General features: G+C 34.3%; 1 protein-coding gene across 3 annotated transcripts in view; it reads right to left on the bottom strand.

Moving 5' to 3' along the window:
- Positions 1–19122, bottom strand: part of PCLO (piccolo presynaptic cytomatrix protein) — a 395644-nt gene that overhangs the window by 67531 nt on the left and 308991 nt on the right. For all 3 annotated transcript variants that reach the window (XM_032402272.1, XM_032402273.1, XM_032402274.1), the window contains exons 14-17: positions 13522–13572; positions 10246–10370; positions 7648–7674; positions 319–412 (exon numbers count right to left, since the gene is read on the bottom strand). In XM_032402272.1, coding sequence (XP_032258163.1) covers positions 319–412; positions 7648–7674; positions 10246–10370; positions 13522–13572 — 297 coding nt within the window. The remainder of the gene's footprint in view (positions 1–318; positions 413–7647; positions 7675–10245; positions 10371–13521; positions 13573–19122) is intronic.

The following is a 19122-nucleotide window of genomic DNA, read 5'->3' as shown; positions in this document are numbered from 1 at the left end:
AGTTGGAAAATATTTTCCCTTAAAATATGATAAATGTGGCCCAGGCTGTTGAAATATTAAGATTTTGCAATAATTGATGGCAAATGTTCCATTGGTCTTATTTATTTTTTAGCTGCTTTGTCAAAATGCACACATTTACACTCATGGTAACTGTGCACTGTATCCATTTCCTCTCACTGGCTACATTTATTATTTGTATTTTACTCATTTCTTTTTGTTTGTGTGGCAAAATTGATAGACCACAGTCTTGCAATAATTTTGTCATCGGATTTCTAATATTAGCCGAAAACTCTCACATAGAAAATAATCATTGCATACCTGTTCCATGGAGATACTTTTATAAATTACTGTTTGATTCCACTCAGGATTAAGACTTTTTTGAACATATTTAGTCCTCCTCTTGTACTCAGCACTGAATTAGAAGAAAAAAAAAGAGTTATCTTGATTATTCACCTTAACTGATGACTTCATAGTCAGCTGGAAGGGCATGCAGACATTTTAAGATGATATTTTGTTTTAAATCATTATGCAATCATCCCATCACCTTCCTGTCTAAAACCTTACTTTAAGTTGAATACAAAATGACAATTTAAAAATACGTTGGATGCCTTTAGTTTTATTTGCTCTAAAGTAGTTTTTAAAGAAAAGCTTTTAGGTGTTCTAACTATACCATAATTTTAGAACCTTTCTCTTTCCTGAATGCAGGAGACAACTGCATGAACTATATGGTAACATCAATAATAATTTAAGTATTTCCCTTAAATAATAATTTGGTATTTCACTTTCCAATAGTTTTACTTCTAATCATGTCCACAAAGCCAAATGGTCTTTCTTTTTTTTTTCCTATTTAAAATTATAATAATTTTTTTGACTGAGGAAAGGATGAGAAATGTTTGTTGCTATAGCTGAAATTCCATGAACTTTTGTTACCTTGTATTTAAAGTATATTTTGACACTCTTAGTAAAGTAGGATATTTAGTTATAAAGCAATTAAATATAAATTCTTAGTTTATGTCAATAGCCCAGATAAATCATTATAAACCAGATCAAAATAGTTCCTCATTCCTTATAACTTGGGGCATTTGAATTTTTCCTTGACTTTTCCATTCCCTCTGAGCAACAGTTAGAAGTTTATATCCCAAACCTATTCTAATTAAGACAAACAGAACATCTATAACTGACAAAAGACAAACAGACATCAACCGGCTGATGTGGTTGGAATTATTGTTGTTTGCTATTAGCCAATGTTACCCACACAGATGAGGCCTTCATCCAATCCTCACTGCCTTTTTCCCGAATTTTCTGCCTAGCCTTATAGCTGAACTCCTAGATAATACTTCAGCTCCAGTGGGCAGCAGAGTCCTGAAAATCAACCTACTCATCTGGAGTCCTTTCATGTGCTCTGATTTTACACGTTGTCTTTTCTAAAGGGACAGGATCCTGACCCTTGATTTGTTGTTCTATTCCTAACTATGGGCTGACTAACTTGCTAGTTCCTGGTCTCTAGCACTGCCACATCCTGGAATGCCTCCTACTGTTTCCCAAGCACTAATTTACTCTATCCGTTCTAGATAGAGCTACTGAGAATCAAGCTCTAGTTCACCACTCACTTTTAGAATGTCTTCTCTCTTCAGCTTTATTCTCTTTCTTATCAGCCACACGCAACGGCATTAATTCCCAACATTGACTGCATATTGGGATCACCTAGGAATCTGAGTTCTGAGGCTACCAAGTAGGGCTCAGCGCTGCACCCATATTCTCCGCCCTGCACCTCCAAGGAGATCCTGATTTAGTAGGTCTGGGGTGAGGCTTGAGTATCAGAATTTTTTTAAATCTCCCAGGTAAGTCTAAGGTGCAGATTGGAAACCACTGAACTTACGTTTGCCAAGGCCCCATGTGTCAGCCATTGTGAATTGAATCCAATTTAAGAAATAGAGCATCACTCTCATCACTTCTAACCAACTCATTTGTGTAAAAATAAGAGCAGGATTTGACCATTTTTTCATTCAAGACAAATTGCAAAAAATTTGGAGGAAATGCACATGTGAGGATTTAAAGAAACAGGAATTCTCATAGACTGTAGACAGTATAAATTTGTACACAGTTTTTAGATGAATTTTAGATGAAACTGGTGAAGTTTAAGTTTATGGACCCAAATAACCTAGACAATTCTACTTTGTCTTCTTCCACCTTACAGTTTTCCCACCTGTGCACAAGGAATGTGTTCAAGAACATTCATCGTAACATTGTTTCTAATAGCAAGTTAATAAGATAATATATAAATACATTATGATATATTCTTTCAATGAAATAGTAAGCAGCAGTTAAAATGAATAAATATACACTTCCATATATTAAGATGGATAAATCTTGAAAAAAGTTGAGCAAAAAATGTACAGAAGGATAACTATAGTTATCGTGATTTAAAATTAAAATCATGTGAAATAATACAGTAAACTGTTTATGAATACATGGATATAAAATAAACATATAAAAATATCATAACACAGTTTGGGAATTATAGGTAATAAATTCTATTTTGTGGTTATCTCAGGTGGACAGGGGAATGGTTTCAGAGGGCTTCAGAGGGTACTTATAAAATATTTTTAATTAAAAAAATGAAGCCTAGATAGCAAAATATTAAAATTTGATGGAACCAAATGGCAAGAACACAGGTATTTGTTAGTTATTTTCTATAATTTTCAGTGATTTTTGAAATATTTTACAATACAAATTCAAAATAACTTTGGTAAACTATGTTCCTTTATAGCTTATGTTTTTGATTTTTTTTATGATGACATAGGAAGAATGGATGTGACCATTTTCAAGATAATAGCAAGCCTTGGTTACTCCTTTAGAATTCATGGCTACTTCTCTAGGCAGGTATACTTAGAAGAAAAACACATGGCAGTATAAGTTTTAAGGCTTCTATTTGTTTTGGCCTTTGTTACTAAGGTAATGAGATTGTGCGGAAACATAAGGATAAGATTCATAATACACTGGAATAGTAGTAAATTATTTTTTTCCAATGCTGAAAAATTAAATGCATAACTTTTTAAAAAGATGGTAATTAATGTCAAATGCAAACCCAAGTACTTCACTAAAATCCTAGATATGTCAATATATATGAAAATAGTCTGTAATATTTAAATGTCTTCCAAAGAATTCATTATTCATCATCTTTTCTGAATCTATGAATAATTGTTATTATAATTTTTCACCTGCATATTTTGTCATTTTTTTCACTTTTACATTTAGCAAAAGTTCTTAATTCATGTATGAAAAAGCAATTTATAAAGTAAGCACATTAAAATAAAAACAGCTAACATTCATTAAAAGCTTAGTTTTTCCCAAGCAGAGTTCTAAAAGCTTCTTATGTGTTAACTCATTTAATCCTCATGGCAATTCTATGAGACAGGATGGAAAAAAATGAAGCTCAGTAGAATTAAGGTATGTTGGAAAGGCTGCATAGTTATTAACTGGTAGGACCATGATTCAAACATAGGGAAACTGGTTGCTCTCCTATATATGTAATAGAAATTACATACAATATGTGTGTATATATACACATATCATAAAAAATTAGGCCAGCGTTAGAGTTGTTTAGGGAAATTCTGACTAGTATATCCTAAAAGAGTGTTGTGGAATGAAGGATAATTACTACAAATATTTATTCTTGCCCAGATCCACTCAGAAATAACCACAGTTGGGGGGAATTTTATGTTATTAGTGAGTTTGATTCTTCAATTCTCTCCAGACTCAAGGTCTGGATTAATGTAGGAATACACAACTTGCCTCCACTATTTCTGGTGGAACTGTGTAAATGATAATGCAATCCTGTGCAGTTTTTTTTTTTTTTTTTTTTGGACTTGAATGTTATGCAGAGATGATCGCACAAAGCCATTCCTTCAATAACACTTGCTTTATAACTACCACGAACTGACCATCTTGAGCATGATCCCAATGGGCTGTGCTGCCACTTTACAAAATTGAAAACTCAGCATTTCTCACAACTACATCAAAATCTGGACTGACAAGTTGAAGATGAGCAGGTTAGCAGTGGGATTCTTAAATGTGAGCATAAATTAGGTTGAGAAAAAAAGTAGAGTTCATTTTCCTTTCCCTTCTTTGTCTGGAAAACACACTATATTCCCTCACGGGAAGATTGCAATAATGATATTATAGTAGGACAATTAGGCCGTATCTAATAATCAGAGAAGTTTTAAGAAGGGAAAATAAAAAGTCAATTAATCAAGATGGGGCATGGTGCTAATAAAAAAATTAACCCTCATTTCCTTGAAGTTTTGACTAACTTCTTTTCTCTTTCATTTTTTAAATTATTGACCAGTTACTTTCTCATAAGTAGATAATGCTTTTAAGACAGACAGAAAAAGATACTTGAAATTCAATTATTCTCCCCTATACTAGCAGAAAAAGAGTTTTCTGAGTTTCTCTTTTTAATTTCAAAAAAAAAATAAGAAAGATGAATGAATGGAATATGATGACGTCTTTGTATTTTGCTTTCATAGAATTATCTAAAATATTGAAGGTTTTCATTTCTCTTGTTTTATTTGGCTTTCCTTTATTGGAAATTATACACACACACACACACGCACAATTTATTTTTAATTACTCTTCTAAGGATTTTCCTTTAATTTAGAAAGCAGCTCAGATAATATCCCGTTTTTTTAAGCCCTATTCTTCTGTGCAGTAGTGTGTTTTTGGCACATCACTTGATTGTCTGTGCTCCCTGAAGTCAGAGCCTATGTGGCCATTTGTCAGTTCTACCCTCAGCACCTCACACAGTGTTTGGAACAGTTTGTGCTAAAGAAATGTTTACTGGATGGGTCCTTAAAATATACTTCTATTTTTTTCCCCTTAAAATCTATTGAAATGAAACAAGCTTTGGCCTTTGAATTGTAAATGCATGCAACACCTGTACCTGCTTTATAGAGGTCCTGGAGGGAATAGTCTGATATGCTAACAAGGCGGTTTAGAGAAAGTCCACGCTGGAACTGAACTTCCAGGTATCATGATAGTGAAAATCAGCTTCAGTCAGAGCAAAATCTCATTCGTGGCAAAAGCCTGCACTTTGTCAAACAGTGTAATGAGAGAAAACCAGAATGAGATCCTTCAGATATGCTCATTTCCATTTCTTAGTTAGCCAGGGACAAGTATTGAGTTCATGCACTCTTTATAGGCTCTTTCCTGTTTCCTTTCATGTCGGGGCTGACAATTGGGCTTTCAGAGCTTCTGAGTATATTGATCCGAGGGTGGGAAGAGGAAATGAGAGATGAGAAAATTGGACCAGTGAAATTCTTATCAGTGAACAGGACTTTCTTTCTTTCTTTCTTTTTTTTTTTAATTTTAAGAATGACTAATGTGTTACATTTTATGATCGAAGAAAACAAAGTTGTTTGGTTTCCTATATACTGTTAAATGCTTTTGTATAATTCTGTAGCCCAAGCATTCCGCATCACTTTTTTGTAGGAATAACTGACCACTGGTGACTTGATATAGCCAATCATAAAATAAGGATAATCCAATAACTTTCTTAATTGCAGGCTTCATAAGCTGAAGTGTCTAGGTTGTCTTCCCTATAATCTACCCTGCAATCTAAAGTTCTTCACCTCAATTTAAATGTATATATATATTTCCTGTATATAAATTATATATATTTGTATATATACACATATCACAACAATTTTAGGCCAATTTGATAGTTGCTTTGGGAAATTCTAAGTGGTATACCCTAAGAGAGTGTAATTGTACGTAATACTGACAATAATATCAAGCACCATTTATTGAGAGCCTATTATGTGTCAGACATTACGCTTATCACTTTTGGTGTATTACTCTGTGTTTTACAAAAAACCTGGGAGGGGTGTTATTATTATTCTTATTTAGCAGAAGAGGAAGTCGTTTTAGAGAAACCTCCCAACTTCTAAGAGGCAGGGCTGAAATCCAAACCCAAGCTCTTTAGGACTTTATTCACTGGCCTCCTCAGCCAAAATTAAAATGTCAGTACCTTGTCATTATTGTTCCTTCTTGCATTGACAGTTCTCAAAGAGATGATGGAAGTGACCTCTAGATGAAACATAGGATGAGAAAGTGACTTCTAGATCTTTGAAATTGTAACCAGCACACCCCAGACTGTTTCAACCAGTATTTATGTTTACAAAACATGCTCTCTTCTAAATTAAATACTGACAATTATTGTCATTCTGACAATTTCCCCTCAGTTTCTCTAGATAAAGGATAGGAAGGTTCTGAATAAAGTGACTGATAACGTCTGTTCTAAAATGACACTATCTCCGGACGCCTGGGTGGCTCAGATGGTTAGGCGTCTGCCTTCGGCTCAGGTCATGATCCCAGGGTCCGGGGAGTGAGCCCCACATCGGGCTCTGTGCTCAGCAGGGAGCCTGCTTCTCCCTCTCCCACTGCCTGCCTGTCTGCCTACTTGTGATCTCTCTCTGTCAAATAAATAAATAAAATCTTAAAAAAAAAAAAGCTTTAAAATGACACTATCTCTTTCAACCGAATAATTTTGCATTTCGGTCTGAGACCAATCTGGATGAGAGATCTGGATGCTGTCCTGAGAAGGATGTCATATCAAGCAATCTGTCACACTATCAAATTTACCATGGTTATGTGTGCAAGGAAACACAACCTTTCTGGCCACTAGAAAGGGTGTGGTGACTAATCCTATTCTTTACAATATTTAAATATCTATGCCTTTCAAAGCAGAAACAACCTCTTTTGGGCATCAGCTTGTCAGGCTTACTAAAGATGTCAAATTTTAATGTTGCAGACAAAAACAAATCCTGTACCATTAATATTCTGGGTGGGATTAAAATTCCCATCACCCACTGCTACAGATGGTGCAAGATTCACCTCCCCAACTAAATAACACATTTAATATAAAATGTAATGAGATGTGCAAAAGAATGCTTAGTTATGTATCTAAAAGATACCCTTAGATGACCATGTGATGATGTACCACGTTATGAGCTCTATTAGAAAACAGTTTCCTACTAATGGCACAGAAAGGAGGATGCTCTTATGTTGTTGCCAGTGTGCTAGAGGAGGCCGACTATGGCATCCTATTGCATGGCAATGCCTTTGCAGTGCAGAAGGTATAAAGGCATGGAAATGTTTCAATATCAGGTCTAACTAAGGGAAAAAGACTCGAGAACTACGGTGTTTAGGATGAGATTCATGCCCAGTGAATCTGGAAGGTCAGTTAACTTTTGTGAAAAATGACTCTAGATTTTATTTTTATTTGTAATAGAAGACCCAGGAGAACTTCAGCCATGGTTATCACAGGAGAAGCTAAATGAATTTTAGTGGACAAATTACATATGAAAACCAGTTACATCTAATTTCAGGGTGGTATTTCCTTATTCATATTTTTCTGTTTTTAATATTTTCTACTTTTCAACATTCTATGGCACACATAGGCCAAACCTGTTCGGTAATGTGATCAGAACAATTTGCTGGTAGCCTAATTCAACAGATACCAACATGTAAAAAGAAGCAAATTACATCTTTGTCAAGTCAAACTGCAGGTGAATGTACACAAATAGGCAAAAAATAAAACTCCAGACATTACAGCGTAGCTTGACACTGAAAGAGAACCAACTCTACCTTGCATTCTGGACAACCATGACTTGACTGCATTGATTCCGAGAGCGAGAGTGAAGGATACAACAGGCAAGTCGGAAAGACAGGAAGAAAAAAGTTAGGAACAGAAATAAAGGAAGAAAATACGAGAATAATAACGGGAGGAGGTACACCGTAACATATAAATAACATGAGGCAGAAAAGAGACTTAGAGCTACAGTGAAAATAACAGCTCTAAGCCATATAACAGCCAAACGCCTTGGCCACTGTAAACCATAGGAATAATTTAAGGAAAGGTTTACGAATTGAATAGGGGTAGTTGATTAGCTCCCTTTGGGGCAAATCCCACCCAGCAGGCATGTTTTGTCGGACAAAATATGTAGAGATGTCTTCAGGTGGGAAACTCACTCTTTATTTCACTATAGTTCCCTCCTTCCCTGTTACTCACCCCAGAATGACTGACATATTCATGTTATCTGCCTGCCCTTTCGGGTTATTCAAGCATGTAATAGTCTAATGAAACATATCCTGTAATAAATAAAAGATAGGCACTCTCATATAGTTCAAAAGGTGATATTCTCCAGGATATTATTAGAGAAGAGAGAAAGTAAAAGACACTGCTTTATTTTCATTCATTCATTAGCAAATGCTAATTTGGGATAAACCCTTGGCAGTGATTACCTCTTGTCCCATAATATTGTCATTAAATAACACGGAAGGTCTAATGACCCAATCAAAGGCAGAATGAAGTTATCAGTTTGTTGTAGTTATACTCACATTAAAAAAAGGTAGCCAAATTGCAGTTGTAACTACTAAAGATTTAAATGAACATAAAATGAAAACTCCCCTTTCCTGTGCTCTACTGCTGACCCCTATAAATTAAATTCAACAAATTAAAACTAGAATCACAAAACCAGCAATTCTAAATTTCTAAGTAAAATTATTAGGATAAAATTAAAGGCTGTATACTTAATTTGATATAACACCTGGAAATTTGCAGATTATTTTCTGAGTATTATTTGATTTCTTGACAGATAAAACTATTGGCTCTGTTTCCTTGGCTCTGTCAATATTGACAAGAAAAATTAATCTCAAAAGAAATGGTGATCTGCTGGTGGTGATGTAATTAGTCAACAAGCAGCAGACTCAAAGGTAACATATAACTCTAATTTGGATCCTGTTCAAACAAACCAACTATAGTCACGGAATATGCTTTGTATGATTTCAGCGCTTTTAAATTTTTTGTGGTTTGTTTTATGGCCCATGATATAGTTTATCTTGGCGAATGTTTTGGGTGCACTTGAAAAGAATACGCATTCTGCTATTGATGGGAAGAATGTTCTATAAATATCAGTTAGGTCTTCAAACCAAATAGGAAATTATTATGAGGCATTTGGGGAAATTAAGGAATGATTTAAACATTTTAAAATTACAGTGGTTATATGTGGTATTATGATTGTTTTAAATGAGTTAACTGTTAGAAATATATAGTAAAGTATTTGCAGAAAAAAGATATGAGTTGAGATCTATTATTTTATTTAAATTCAATTAGCCAACATATAGTACGTTATTAGTTTTTGATCTATTTTAAAATAATCTGTATAGAGGGAGTATATGAGGGTAAAAATGAGACATCATTGGCTAGGAAATAATTGTTGAAGCCGAGTAACGAGTATGTGGTGGGTCATTACATTATTCTTTCTACTCACGTGCAACAATTCAAAATTTCCAAGGAAAAAGTAATATTCAAATGTCACTCCTCAAGTTAAATGAAAAATGAATAAAAATAAAACCAGAGCCTTCAAATTACCAGCCCCAAATTCTTTTTATTATACCTCCAGTTGTGATTACTTTTGGTTCCATCATGCTAATTTGGCTACTGTAAGTTATTCAGATAAGGTATAATGATCTGTTGGGTCCAAATCACTGTTTTGAAACCATCCTTGAGTACTGATTTATATACCAGAACATAGCAATTTGCACTTATCATATGAAAATTAAACATCTCCAAAGAGCACTTGTTTTATATGAAGTTTGTGTATCACGCGAGATTCAGAGATATTTTTTGTTTATTTACCAAATATTTACCATACTTATTAAATATTTTTTAATATTCAACACTTCAAATATTACTCTTATTTTATAATTTTTAAAACATTGATTTGAAAATACACATATAAATAAGGAGACATCAATAAGTCACTTAATGAACGTGTAACGGGCTAGATAATGATGTCCTACAAGATAAAACAGTAATTTACGAGTCCTTGAACACTGTTTTTGCAAATGAATTTGGGAAGGTAAAGCTAATTCTCTAAATCTGTCACAAATAATTCCTTAAATGATTTCACAGTCCATCTGATTGGTTATAGTGGTTTCTAGATTCAAAAGACTGACATGTGTCGTCAAGACAGGATTTAGTATGATCAAGGCTCCCCAGGAACGCTTCACTGCAAATTTTTATTTCCACCTTCTCTAATAGTTGGAAATAAATATGACATGTGAATAAAACTGAGGAATAGATATTAAACTCTTTAAAATTGGAGACTAGAAACACTAACACTATTTTTTTTTTTTAATCCATGAGATGCAATACTTAGAAGACACTGCTTCTTTACTCACCCTCTCCCAGGAAGAAGGTACACTTTCACAAAGGGGTCTGAGTAACCATTGTTGTCTCGAGGGACAAGGTTTCTTGCTTGGAGAATATGGATTATGAGATTTCCAAGATCATAGTTGATTTGAAGCTTAAAGGGACATCAAAATATTCCATGAATATTTTTTGTTGTTGTTTTAAGAAATCTATAATACATTATTATTCAATAACGCACCAGTACATATTTTTAGTCTCACAAGGAGCATCAACCTTCATTTCCCTTTTACTTGAAACTGAACAGACTAGTGTATGTCTAATTTAATTGAGAGCTCCCAGGCACATGCTAATTACTAGTAAATGTGCTGTTCATTCTTTCCATGGTTAAAGTTCTGGCCTGTCTAAAATTCATTTAGAAGAAAAATCATGCAGTGAATTGCTAGTTACATTTTTAAACTAAATTTATACTCTTAGAAAAATAGTAATGTTATTAGCGTTCATGAATACAATTACCAGAATTTTGAAAATAAATCAGTTGATGAATTTATTAGAAAATGTCTTGCATTTTACTAAATAATTAGCAGTAGGTGGAATCATTATTTAAAGATAGAGCTGTTAGTCTGAAATGTAAGAATATTTAAGAACATGTGGATTTTATCTCTTTCCATATTACATTATATTACCCATAATTTTTTTCTGTGCCTGCTTTTCTAATAGAGTCAGAGTTTAAGACAATAAGATCTTGTTCTTTAATTTTAGATGCTGAAGAGGGAAGAAGAGGCCTTGCCTCCTAGATGTTTAATGGCTGTTGCACAATTGTCGCTGAATAGGAAAAGATTAACAATTCAAATAAATATTTGCGAAGCCTACAAAATTCAAGATAATGGAGCTAACTAATTTTTCTCCTTCAAAATTTAAATATTCTTATGGTACCATTTTGAATAAGCCTTAATTTTGCCTGATGCTGCTTTTGTTTATCAAATAACAGAAAGGAAGGGATCTATATTTCAGAAGAAAAAAATCCATAAATAAAAATACTAACCTATTTTTTATAATCATATGAAACAGGTATGTTGTGCTCATGTTGAGAATGGGATAATGTAGAGAAGCCAAGCTTTATTTAAAATCTGATGATTAAAATAATTCCTAATTTTAGCACAATTTTCATCTGGTTATATTTTTCTGGCAGAAAAGGAATCTTCCATTGCTTTTTTCAACACAGAAAACCTCAGTCTGACCATCATGAAAGCAACGTGACATATAAAACAAAGTGCCATGAAGGAAGAGAAAAAAATGGGAAGTTGCAAACTGCAGTAACTGTGTACTCTAACAGGGTATCGAAAAATGGAATTATTCTGCAATTAATTTCACTGAGATTTAGAACAGCTTCTGAACTGTTAAGGAGAAATGCTTCCCCATGTAGTCTTTTCTTTGCCAGCCTTTATGTCCACTTTTATCTGGTGAGGCACCAAAACCATTTCTTATTTAAATGAAAACTTGCAGGCTAACCCTAAGAAAGTGCTTCTCACCATTGATCCTGCAGTGCTTTATAGAAAACGCTTAGGGTTGCTCAGATGTTACTTCTGAGACAGAATGAAACGTCTCGGTCACCTTCCACCCTGAGCTACCCCAGGGCTGGTGGATTCATTTATTTGGTTGTCCACATAAGGTTGCATTTGCAAAAAGGTTTTGCTACAAGAAAATAAAGAAATAAGCTAGAAATCACTGTCATGAGAAAATATTAAAAGAGAAAAGAAAACAGCCTAAGAGTTAAGAAAGGATATTATCAGAGTAAATTTCTGCTATAGAATTAAATATTACTGCTCAAGGGAAAGGAAAATGAAAGAAGGAAAAAAACAACCCAAGCAAAAAGAAACAAAGCAAACACTGGTCCGGGGGCAAGAAGCTTAAAAAAAGGCGGGGGGGGAGAAAAAAATTAGGAATCAGCAAATCAGCAAATTTAGCATTTTCTTGGCTGCTGGTGAAATCAAGAAAGATCAGGTCTGGCTTTCTTGGAAGGGGGAAGGAGCAGCGAGGCTGCAAGGTGTGCAGCATGGGAGGTTCCAGGCTCTGGGCTGCTGGATCCTCCTCAGTGAGGTGCCCGCATTCTGCACTTCTTCCCATTTCACACTCACACACCGCTTCTGCTTTAATCAGCGCGAGCCGAGATCATCACTTCATTGCTTCCTTTGCGTTTGTGTCCTCTCCTTTATAATATTTCCTGGATGCCATTGCTGTATGAAATCTTATTATATATTCCCTTCAATTAGTCTCTCCCTTATCCCAAAATACTTACTGATCACCCTAGTGTGGTGGTTAACACCCTTCAGCTTGTGTCCAAGGTTTTATTTAGTTTCAACTTATCCGTACAGGAACATTTCACAGCCGCAGAGCTGATCCCTGCCTTTTGTTACTCTCTGGCAGCGGAAACTTCCCTTGAAGCATTTCTTCTGCCAGGAACACAGTCCCCCTTTCTCAGGGCTTATCCTCAAATTAGTTCAAGTCTGTCGTCCTTTGTGAAGCCATTCATGAAAACTTCTCTAGACTATGTTGGAGACACAGCTCTAAGACTTACTGTTCTCTTCCCCTTATCTGAAACTTGCTATCTCCCAATAGTTATCATTTTACATTGTGTTACTTATTTCTATGTGATCTTTAAAATCTATCCTGAATTACTTTTTGGTATCATCTAAAGCACAGTTTTTACAACATTTCTGAATACAACCCACAGTAAGAAATAGTTATGATACAAGACACAGAAACACACGTTTATAGAAGTAAAAAAGAGAGTGATTTGTACTATTTTTCTTCTATTTTCCTGATCAAAATCCCCTAAGTTGATTTTATGAATTACAAACTGGTTATGACCGCTGGTATGAAAAACACTACTCTAGAAGAAATGTTCAGCGATTATACAACAGTTGTTGGTAGGAGGAAGAAAAGAGGATAGCACTGGACTCATGAAACTCTTAAAGAGGAGACTTCACATTTCCAGAAGAATCTGTCATGTTTGAAACACATTCAACAAGTATAAACTGAGACATAAAACGTACTGATATTGCTAAGGCATCAGACACATATCAAATTATAGAACTGCATACATATAATTAGATTTTATGAACTATGTACTAAAATGCTATTCTATAAAATTGTATTTTTTCCTTCACAGGTCTGTATGTGTAATATACAACATGTATAAAACAGGAAAGGTCCTAACAGTGTTTACAATTTCAACAGACCAGGGTTGGAGGAACAAAACAGCCAACGAAGATGGTACAATGCTGATTTTTCAAAAACTTCCATACCTGAATTTCCCCCGTAATTGGATGAGAGACAACCTTTGTTGCATCAGTAGGCTGCAATATTAAAAACATACATTGTATTAATGGATAAGCCCTTCATAAAATTTACCATTTCAACTTCCTTCTGGAATTTTTATTTGGTCAGAGCATACTGCCTGGAAAATGCATTTCCTTCTCAATATGTATTTAATTTTATAGATACATAAATCTCTTTTTTTCATTTTGCTCAGCCTGTTTTGAAGCTATAATTTTATACCTGTAGGAATGCATTTTCAATTACTTAATGAAATGAATATTTTGGTTTAAAGTACTCAATTTAAGTATTTACAGGTTTCAAAGATCTATAGAGAAATGAAAAAGACATTGTTTTTAGACGATGACTGCCTAGGAGCACAAAGGTTAGAGAAGTCCATCCTTGTTCTCCTTCGATGGGTGCTCAATCCCTCCCTGCTCCCTCTAGGGAGGCAAGGCCAATATTATGCACATGTAGACAGACAGGGCCTTATTTTGGGGGTAGCAGGCTGGCCTCCATTTTCGTAAATATCTCCCAGTGTGGATGCCCCATTACCTGAAACCCTATTACAGATCTGGAGTCGGGGATATCATCTCTCCATTTGTACAAATACGGCATTGAAATGTAACAAGTCAGCAATCAGTCATTTTTTTCAGCATTAGGAGCCAGTTTACCAGATCACATTCCTGAATATTCTTAAGGCTTTACTGACATAAGCAACTTATTAAGGAAGTGAGAACTTACATAGAATAGGATAGAACTTTAATTAAGGAATGTGAAATATTAAGAAGTGATTGTCTGAAAAAGATCAATATCTGTTGGACACCGAGCAAACCATGAGCTCCGGGGAGTTACCTTTCAAGATTAGAGCCAACTACTTTCCTTTCAATGATGTCCTATCTTTGTGAGGTTGTTTTTTAATGATTGCGGTGATAAAAAATATACTTCAAGAAACTCAGTGAGCTGAGTAAAAAAACAGGAAATCACTTAGTGTGCAGTCTGATTTCATGGTTTGAGCAGCTGTGCAATGTCCATCAGCTGCACATATCACAATGAAATGTAATCTAGTTATTAACAATGAAACAAATACATTACTTTCTAAATTTAAATTCAATTAGCCGACTTACAGTTCATTTTATATGTATTATTTTTTCAACGGCTACTCAGATGTTAGGATTTAAATACTAATTAATTATTTAATAAATAAAACTGTTCTAGGTATATGTTTGGGCATAAGAGAGCCATGGAAAAAAATTACTGAGACATTCAGGGTGCTATGACCAGCAAAGTTTGGGAAACCAATGACCTATTTCATAAGACATGATTAAAGTACTTTAATTGAATCATTTATTCATACCATGACTTGAAAGAAATCATTCAAACTTTAAAGATAAAATGAAGAAGGTTTGTTTTGAATTTCAGAGACAAACAGCTTGAGGTGGTAAAATAAAAATTTTGAAGATAAAAATTCGTATTGAATTAGTTTAAACAAAATAATTTAAAATAGTCATATACATAGCTTATATAATTTAAACATGTATTTAAATAATTCTGATTCATATTTTACCTTTGTGTACTCAGAAGAAACCATTTTGAGTATTAACAGATTAATAATTACTTATGAATAATCATTTAGAATGTTCACTAGATGGTGTTCTAAGTATCCAAATGTATAATTATGCTAACTATATTTAAATATTTTAGTTTTAATACATTCCGTTACCTTAATGTTTTATAACTTCATACCGAGTCTCACACCTAATGAAAACACAATGAAGTTAAAACCATAATTCTATAAATTATCTAAAGAACATATGACATTTGTGGACATAGTACCTGACTCAGGGATATGTAAGTTTCAGACCATCACTCAATATTTCCGTAATTTCTCAATATAAATTCTTTAACATTGTAGGATTTGGAGAACAAATGAAAACAATGTATTGTGTTTTATGAATACTACATGTTGATGGGTCAAGAAATATCATTAAATTTATTTATCTATTCATTCATTCATTCATTCAGAAAAAAATGTTTTAAGAAACTATACCAGCTAAATGGTAGAGATAAATGCCCCAAAAGATGAACAGGTAACAGTCTCTTCCTTCAAGAGTGTTAGCATCTAGTGACTATATGTTTTAATTAAAAATGTACGTGTAATATTATATACATATACATCCCAAAAGTGATTAGATTTGATTATTGTTATTATTACTAGTAAGAGTTAAGTAATCTCTATATCATCACTGAAGAGTAGAATATGAGACCATAGGTAATTTTAAATATTCTAGTAGTTACATTAAAAATGTAAGAATCAGCCAGTGAAATTAATTTTTAATAATGTTTTATATAACACAATTTACTCAAACTATTATAATTACACCATGAAATCAATATCAAAATTGTAACCAGATAATTTATATTCTTTTTTCATATTAAGTCTTGATAACTTTGCATTAATTCACATTTACAGTATATCTCAATTCAGACTAGCCACACTTCAAGGGCTCAATTGTCACATGGGGCTATCATTATGGACAATACAGTTCTATAAATTTTTATTCCAGCAAAAATATAGTAAAACCACATAGGCCACATTCTCGGCATGGAAAAAAATTACTGCATATCATAAAACATGTCAATATAATTTCCTCTTCTAATTTCTAAATTCTAAGGAATTTTCATCTTCTAATCATTGCCAAAACATTGCCACAACAAAAAACAAATTTTGCACCTCTGTAATATTATAGAGACTCACAAGTGTCAATGATGTTTTAATTCACAATATTTATTTATTTGTTACTATGCTGTGTAAGCCCCTCTACTATGTGCTTAAGAAGCACAGAGAAAGTAAGAAAGGGGTTTTGGTTCTTAAGGAGCTTGCAGCCTAATTGGGAGGATAAAATAAGGAAACTAGTAGCTACAATCAAGGTACAAATTGTTGGGGCACCTGGGTGGTTAAGCATCTGCCGTTGGCTCAGGTCATGATCCTGGGGTCCTAGGATCGAGCCCAGCATCGGGCTCCCTGCTCAGTGAGTGGGGAGCGTGCTTCTCCCTCTCCCCTGTGCTTGTGTTCTCTTTTGCTATCTTTCTCTCTCTCAAATAAATAAATAAAAATCTTTTTAAAAAAAGATACAAACTGTCTTAAGAGATACATAAAGCATGGGGCACTTCAGAGGGAGGAGAAAAGGAAAAAGGATACCTTCTGATTTTAAGGCAGGAATGGACTATGGAAAGATTTCATGGACAAAGGCTTCCTATTATTCTTACTTCATTTTTGCTTACAGCTTATCACTGGCTCTTCATTTCCTGCAGACTGCAGTGTAAAAGCCAGGCATGGCACATAATATCCTCCAATTTACAACCGTCTAGGCTTTTCCTTTATTTCTTATCCCTGTATTTTTTTATACACTTACATTCTAGGCAGGCAATTTCTGTTTCTGAGATTTTTTTTCATGCTGCACTCTCTGCTTGGAATGTTGGTCCCTTTATCCCCTTTACCAAATCAGTTCATTAGCTAAACACCAGCTTTCTTAACCTCACTCTTCATGCCCTCATTGTATTTCTTAATGACATCCAACATTATATACCTTCAATGAATTTGTTTACATATCATTGTATTTTAGATCAGTACCTTTTAAACTTCGAGGGGCAGCACACACACTTGGAGAACTTTTTAAAACCCTGGTTGCTTGGTCTTATCCCCATAGTTTCTAATTCAGAAGGTATAAGGTGGGATCAGGAATTTGCATTTTTAACATGTTTCTAGATGATGCTGATGCTGTTACTGGGAATCACACTTTAGGAACTACTGGTCTACCTAGTCTGCAGGGAAGGGATTTTATCCATCTTTGTATCTTGTACAAAGTGTGACCCCTGACACTGAGGTGCCATCCAAAAATGTCCATGGAAAGTAGGAATGAGTTGGAAACCCTAATATATAGAGTACTTATTAGCAAGGCTATTGTAAAGATTGAACGTTATACTTACTGTAATAATCTCCCAAGGAAAACCACTGACCAAGCCCTTTTAGACTGAGCAGGATAGGGTCGTAGGCAGAGGTGAGGTAGTCAACTTTCTAGGGAGCAGGGATACTTTTTAAACAGGGTAGTGACCCAATCAGATCACTGTTACAGATCAGACAGTTGGAAGGTAGTTTAAGAGGGAGGAAGAGAGAATGGTGAATGGAGTTACCAGTAGTGAGTATAATAATGTTGGGGAAAAAAATAATGCTTTGCTAAAGAAAATTGGTGAGTTCAGAGAAGACATAAAATCACTACAGCCTTATTAGAAAATTAGAATTCTCAGGATCAAGATTCAGTGACTGATCAGACACTGTGAATGGAGAAAAAAGAGGAGCAATGGTGGTCTTAAATTTGTACTTAATTTTCTGGAAGGATGGTGATGTCAGTTGCTGAAATAAAAAATATATTAGGATGAGAAACTTATTATAATGTGCTTGGCTTGGAAACTTTGCTAGCAGAGTTTGTTATGTCTTGAGGCCTTGTACCTGGAAACATTAAGAAAGGAATGAGAAATACCAGTCTCAGGAGACAGGGAGCCTCCATGAGGTAATTCTTGAAAACTAACACACAATTGCTTGTGTAAATATGGGAAATTATAGTTGTGTTAAAATTTGTTTTGAAATTGAATCTAACTATTCTTGAAATTATTCTTTGAGAAGCCCTGCTATATTTAATTTGGGACAAGTCATCAAAAGATACAATGGTTAAGATCATCTTACCTTTGTTGTTTGTTTCTGAATAAAAAGGATTTGGGGGGACACCTGGAGACACCTGCTGTTTTTATACTTCGTAAAAAAACTTTGTTTTCTGAAGTCCAGTCAGTTTACCCAAGCATGGCCTGTCCCTCCCATATATCTTACCATGTAAAGAGAAATCTTTATTCTTGTTTAAACAAGAGAATACTTTTTCCAATATATTTACTGACCATAATGAGAATTTCTTTATTAAGAGTCAAATCTATGAAGAAAAAGCTGCAAACTGTCTACATTTCATCTGCTTTTATAAGGTTAAAAAACTAATTCTATGTTTTCCTTTAATAGCCCAGTCGCTTGGAAATAATCGTGTTAGAAACATTTATTTCAAATGAAGACTTCCAACAAGGGAACATTTATTAGTATAGAATTAGGGATAAAATTCAAAATGGCCATTTTATATTACCAGTTTTCCTTATTTCTTTTCTTTTTCTTTTTTTAAAAAGACTTATCTATTTATTTGAGAGAGAGAGAGCATGGGGGGGGGGGGAGGTGGGCAGAGACAGAATCTCAGGCAGACTCCCGTGGAGCACAGAGCCCAATGTGGGGCTCCATCTCATGACCCAGAGTTCATGACCTGAGCTAAAATCAAGAGCTGGACACTTAAATGACTGAGCCACCCAGGCACCCCAATTAGTATGGAATTAGGGATAAAATTCAAAGTAGCAATTCTATATTACAGGTTTTCCTTATTGTCCTAAATCCTCTTTATCTCTGCATCCTTTATACCTTTTATTTAAATGATCAAATCCAATGTAATGTATATCTTGCATTTCCAAAATGATGCAAAGCCAATGTTCCATACATAAAGAGG

Source organism: Phoca vitulina, unplaced genomic scaffold (genome assembly GCF_004348235.1).
Source record: "Phoca vitulina isolate PV1807 unplaced genomic scaffold, GSC_HSeal_1.0 scaffold4, whole genome shotgun sequence".
NCBI lineage: Eukaryota > Metazoa > Chordata > Mammalia > Carnivora > Phocidae > Phoca > Phoca vitulina.
This window is presented reverse-complemented; position numbering and strand designations above follow the sequence as displayed.